Below are 6,000 nucleotides of genomic sequence, written 5' to 3' on the forward strand. Positions count from 1 at the left end.
CTTATGACTCAACCCTCATATTAATGAGCAACCCCTGGCATTTTGCACCCACTGCTTCAGCCATCAACTGGACTTGTGCATTACGAAAAGCTGTGATATTGGGCTAATTAAGAATGTGGTAGGGATTATCTCATCAGTGTGCTTCTGCAAAAAGAATGTCTGCTCTTCACAGAATGTTTTTAATGAACCTGATATCAGTGATAGTGATACCAGTGAGTCATAAAAGACCATGTGAAAAGCATTTTGTCCTACTCATCGGACAGAAAGACATGATAGCTTCATTGTATTTCTGGAAATAATATTACATGTTGTAAGGCTTCTTGAACCAACAGAAGAAGATCCAGATAGTGAGACGTTAAGGAAAGCCTTAGGTGCGGCTTTGAGAAGAAGTGAAATTATCATTGGTTTGGAACAGCTGTTCACTCTTTGGCTCACATTGTGAAACTAAGCAAGTTCTTCTAAGATCCTAAACAATATTTATCACCTGCTATGTCTTACATTGGCACCATAATAGCAAGGTTGAATATAACAAGAAAAAATACTAATGAAATATGTAAAGGCAAGTGACATGGCTGCTTCAATGGGTGAAGAAATTGGTCTCCCACATATTTGTGGCAGGCAAATTCAAAGAATGAATGTGTCAACAAATAATCTGGAGGAATACTTCAGGAAGGTAGTAGGCTATTCTTGCCTTTTGTCAATCCCTTAACCTTTTCACATCAGAGTTTTGCTGACCAGCCGAGCCCTGTGGGCTGGGTTTTTTAAAAGGAAGAAGCACTTTGACGGATACATATTTACTAATACTATTAATGGAATGCATATCATCTCCTTAGCCCTGCAGCCCAAAACGATATCGGGGATGAAGTGAGATTATATTTTACACCATATTTTTATGATCGGATGCCCTTCCCGATGTAAACCCCAGATGAGAAGATAATGAATATGAAATGAATGATGGTGAATGAAACTGGGTACAGAAGTGGAAGGAATCGGCTGTGGCTTATGAATAGGAACTCTTCCGGGATTTGCTTGGGAGTATGAAAGGAAAACCACAAAGAAAAGAAAAGAAATTCTCAGGACAGCTGACGGTGAGGTTCGAACCCACTCGCTTGCCGAGTGCAGAGCCTGGCTCCATAGCCGTAGCATGTTAATACGTGCGGCTATGACGCTCGTTGATACTATTACTGAAATATAATATAAAATTCTTGATCCAAGAACTGGTAATATCAAAATCATTTTCATTTGGGGAAAAAATAATTTATCTGAGGAAGGGGTGACAATTCCGCATGAGATTCATCATTACTACTTTGTCTCGCACTTTCTTGTAGTTCAATATCGCCACTTAGATATTCTCCATCTTCATTATCAAAATATAGCTCTCCAGAATGACTATTTATTAGGAAACATTCAATTTCTTCGTCAACAAGAGATGAATGTATACTTCAAGACGCAATGATCGCTACACGTTAGCGGGAAAGATGTTCCATTCAACGAAGCTGAAATAACACCAGATCACTTTCAAAACACTCTGGGTGGCGTGCACCATTTTGGAGTAAATTACTACGGACGTAGCGTTTACTAAAGAAGTCCATACTACAGAAGTAAATTACTACGGGAGTTATTTACTCCGGAAGTAACGTCGGAGAGTTGAAGTACAATTTACTCTTTTAGTTACTACTACAGAAGTAGCGTTCGTTACTCGCGGAGTAGTGCTGTGTTCGTGTATCTTCTTAAAAAAAATCTAAATAGATAAGGTTAAGTGCGATAGGAAACGGGGAAAAAATGTAAGCGAAAAAGATAAATGCTTGTTAATAGAAATAATGATGATCTATGCAAAGGATATAAGGTGTAAGAAACACAACATAAAGATGCTGGATAAGAAAAGAAATTCATGGAAAGTCGTGACGAAAGAATTCAATGCTTCGAGTGACGGAAAACGCAGTGAAAAGCAAGTTAAGATTCTGTAGGACTTAAAAGCGAAGATGGAAGCAAAGCAGAAAGTCATGGACACGCGGAAAAAATTAAAACTGATGGCGGTTTCTTCATACAGATGGCCTACATCCACAGCGAAATTTTCCCATTTTCACACCAGGCAAATGCTGGGTCTGTAGGCTCTACCTTAAGGCCACGGCCGCTTCCCAATCCTTAGGCCTTTCCTGCCCTATCGTTGCCATAAGACCCATCTATGCCGGTGCGACGTTAACCAAATTAAAGAAGAAAAAAAACCCTCTTCCGATTTCTGAAAAGTTCACCGTTGTCACCGAGAGGGCAATAAATAGGAATGTGCGCGCAGTCACAGTCAATTGCGCCCACGATGTGTGGAAACCTGCCAACGTGAAGAATATCCTTTTATTTTCCGAACGATCATCATCATTTGCAGGCGTACCTCCCTCTTGGCCTCAACTAGTGCTTTAACCACGCGATGAAAGATACGGCTAGCAGTTATGCAATAAACGTTAATTAGATCACCAGCAACTGTACTGAAATTTTCCGGTACGAAACACTCGTAGGGCACACAGCAACTGTAATTTGAGAGATATAACAAAATTAAGACACGAATTCAGCTGTAAGTGATCTCCAAGTAGATTTAGAAGGAAAGTAAAGGATTCCTTCCTAAGACCAAAAACGTTCCTGTGTTCACATAATACACGGCTCTCGCCTTTCACGCACTGTAGGCCTACGCACTATTACATTTCCCATCGTTTACTGCGTCGAGATCGTCAATATAATCTAAGTAATCCTTAAACACGTTTGAAACGTCTTTCCTCTTATATAGGCATGATATTATCATTAATCAACAAGTCTAAACTTAGCTTACTCCATGCACGACGTGAGAGTAAATTCTAACCTATATTCGTACGTTATTTACTTCTTTAGTAATATACTACAAGATGGTGCTCTTCAACATTTTACTCTTGTAGTAATTTAGTCCAGGAGTATCAAAAAGGACTAAAATACTTCGGAAGTAATTTACTCTCGTATGGAAGTCGCCGAATGCTGACTTCAAGAGTACTTTACTACGGAAGTAGAACTTACTCTTGGTTGGTGCACGCCACCCTCTAAATGGAGTAGTATATCTGCAGTACAGAACTTCTCAGAGCATTTCCATGGATTCTCAAAGCATGACACTATATTGCGTTCATTTGTGAGATCAGAGAAGTACACATTGCACCGAAATGTATATATACGGGTTTTGGCAGACGTGGCATGACGTTCAATAACATATATATACGGGTTTGGCAGTAAATGGGTTAATAAGACTTTGTGATAAAGTTTTCAGTAGATGAAATCATTAAAGCATCAGAGATGTATGAAGCAGATTGCACAGCAACAAGTGCTGAATTAAGAGCAGAAATATCACTGTGGAGAAATAATTGGACAGAGTCTCACCCAGAAGAAAATAGAAGGCCAAAAAATTGCATGTATTAGCTCTATGTAATGAAGATTTCTTTCCCAATATTAGACTATTGCTACAAATATTTACCACCCTAGCAGTCACATCAGCCTCTACTGAGAGAAGTTTCTTGGGCCTTTGTATGCTAAGAAACCTACAAGTACAATGGGAGAGAACTGGCTTAATGGCCTTGCATTAGCAGACATCCATATGGAAACAGCAATAAATGTTCAAGATCTCTTAAAACCACGAAGACTGGATATTTCTAACTGGCCAAATGTTGATTAATGTGAACTGCTAGTACTTAACTGTACATAGTTAAAGTCGATGTATATTTAATGGCATTTTGTGTTGAAATAAATAACTGACTAGTATCGTTACACTTACATAATCTCCAGAATTGACTATTACTTTCCTGTGATTACTTGTAATATAACCTGTGTATATATCTGTAAATATTCTCCTACTTATACTCCATTGAACTTTCCTTTTAGTGTGTTTTGTTTTGTTATTCTTCTCTACTGTTATGTAAAATGGTATTACCGTTATTAAAGTATTATTATTATTACTAGTCAGTTAGTAGTGGTACTAATAAATAACTACCGTTTAATATGCTATAACAATATCCTTAAAATAAACTTGGGATATTTCATTACTACTGAAGTCAAATGTCCCAATTACCTGTTTTTGCTTTATGGTATGTTTTTCTTTAAAGTTAGCTCCTCCCTTTAAGGAATCCTGGATCCACCTCTGCTTCTGGCTCTTTTCAGCATTCAACACTCTAATTTCATTCCATTTGTGTGATTCTCCTTCATTGTTCACTGTGTAGTAGCTACCCATTTCATCAGTTCATTTCTCGAAGCAATGGAATTCATTAAATAGTATAAATATTTTACATGAAGACTGTTGTGATAGAGTTATGACAGTTTATCAGTATGTACTTCTACAAATTCACAAAACCTAAAAACTGTTGTTTGATTCATTTGAATGGCATAGTATGACTCGCAGTTACAGCAGTTTTACTGCTCATTACAGGACAAAATGTGAGTTTTTAATATGTATGTAACTCAAAATTCAATTTTTGGGAGTTGTGAGTCTTATTTTGAGGGTGCAATATATTAAATTTCTTCAATATTAAATTTTTTTTAAAATTTTTTTTTTTTTTAAGGTTTGCCTTCACCATCACTCAAAGACGAGGACATCGTTATTGAAAAATTAATGCAAGAGTTGGTGAGTTTCTTTGAAACTTTACTGATATGGTTCATATTTAATAACAGTTTTCTCAGAAGGAAAGAATATGTACAGTTTATTTGTAGTCTATGAATAAAATTATGGTAGGCATGTTTACCTGTTTCAGGAGAGGAGAGCAGCAATGCAGCATCAAAAGGAGGAGGAAGAAGATGTTTATAATCACGATGAAACTACTCTAAGAACCGTGAGTAATAATAATAATAATAATAATAATAATAATAATAATAATAATAATAATAATAATAATAATAATAATAATAATAATAATAATAATAATAATAATAATAATAATAATAATAATAATTCTGTTTGACAGTGAGGTAGGGTTAATTCTATCACCATAATGGTGGTGGTAGTAGTTTAGAAAGGAACTTACAAGTGATTGATCAAATCATAAATACAGAAAAATAGGAACATGGATAGAATAAACACAGCGGCAGGGCAGTGTGGGGAAGGGAGCAACACAAACAAGTTACAGGGACAAACATGAAAACCAACCAACCAACCAACCAACCAACCAACCAACCAACCAACCAACCAACCAACCAACCAACCAACCAACCAACCAACCAACCAACCAACCAACCAACCAACCAACCAACCAACCAACCAACCAACCAACCAACCAACCAACCAACCAACCAACCAACCAACCAACCAACCAACCAACCAACCAACCAACCAACCAACCAACCAACCAACCAACCAACCAACCAACCAACCAACCAACCAACCAACCAACCAACCAACCAACCAACCAACCAACCAACCAACCAACCAACCAACCAACCAACCAACCAACCAACCAACCAACCAACCAACCAACCAACCAACCAACCAACCAACCAACCAACCAACCAACCAACCAACCAACCAACCAACCAACCAACCAACCAACCAACCAACCAACCAACCAACCAACCAACCAACCAACCAACCAACCAACCAACCAACCAACCAACCAACCAACCAACCAACCAACCAACCAACCAACCAACCAACCAACCAACCAACCAACCAACCAACCAACCAACCAACCAACCAACCAACCAACCAACCAACCAACCAACCAACCAACCAACCAACCAACCAACCAACCAACCAACCAACCAACCAACCAACCAACCAACCAACCAACCAACCAACCAACCAACCAACCAACCAACCAACCAACCAACCAACCAACCAACCAACCAACCAACCAACCAACCAACCAACCAACCAACCAACCAACCAACCAACCAACCAACCAACCAACCAACCAACCAACCAACCAACCAACCAACCAACCAACCAACCAACCAACCAACCAACCAACCAACCAACCAACCAACCAACCAACCAACCAACCAACC

The 6,000-nt window shown here is 38.5% G+C and overlaps 1 protein-coding gene across 3 annotated transcripts in view; it reads left to right on the plus strand.

The window, feature by feature from the left end:
• The window catches only part of LOC136881287 (uncharacterized), a 136,102-nt gene that overhangs the window by 15,291 nt on the left and 114,811 nt on the right, over positions 1–6,000 (plus strand). For all 3 annotated transcript variants that reach the window (XM_067154080.2, XM_067154079.2, XM_067154081.2), the window contains exons 2-3: positions 4,563–4,624; positions 4,752–4,829. In XM_067154080.2, the coding sequence (XP_067010181.2) occupies positions 4,613–4,624; positions 4,752–4,829 (90 nt within the window). In that variant the 5' untranslated portion in view covers positions 4,563–4,612. The remainder of the gene's footprint in view (positions 1–4,562; positions 4,625–4,751; positions 4,830–6,000) is intronic.

This window comes from Anabrus simplex, chromosome 9 (assembly GCF_040414725.1).
Source record: "Anabrus simplex isolate iqAnaSimp1 chromosome 9, ASM4041472v1, whole genome shotgun sequence".
NCBI classification, from domain to species: domain Eukaryota; kingdom Metazoa; phylum Arthropoda; class Insecta; order Orthoptera; family Tettigoniidae; genus Anabrus; species Anabrus simplex.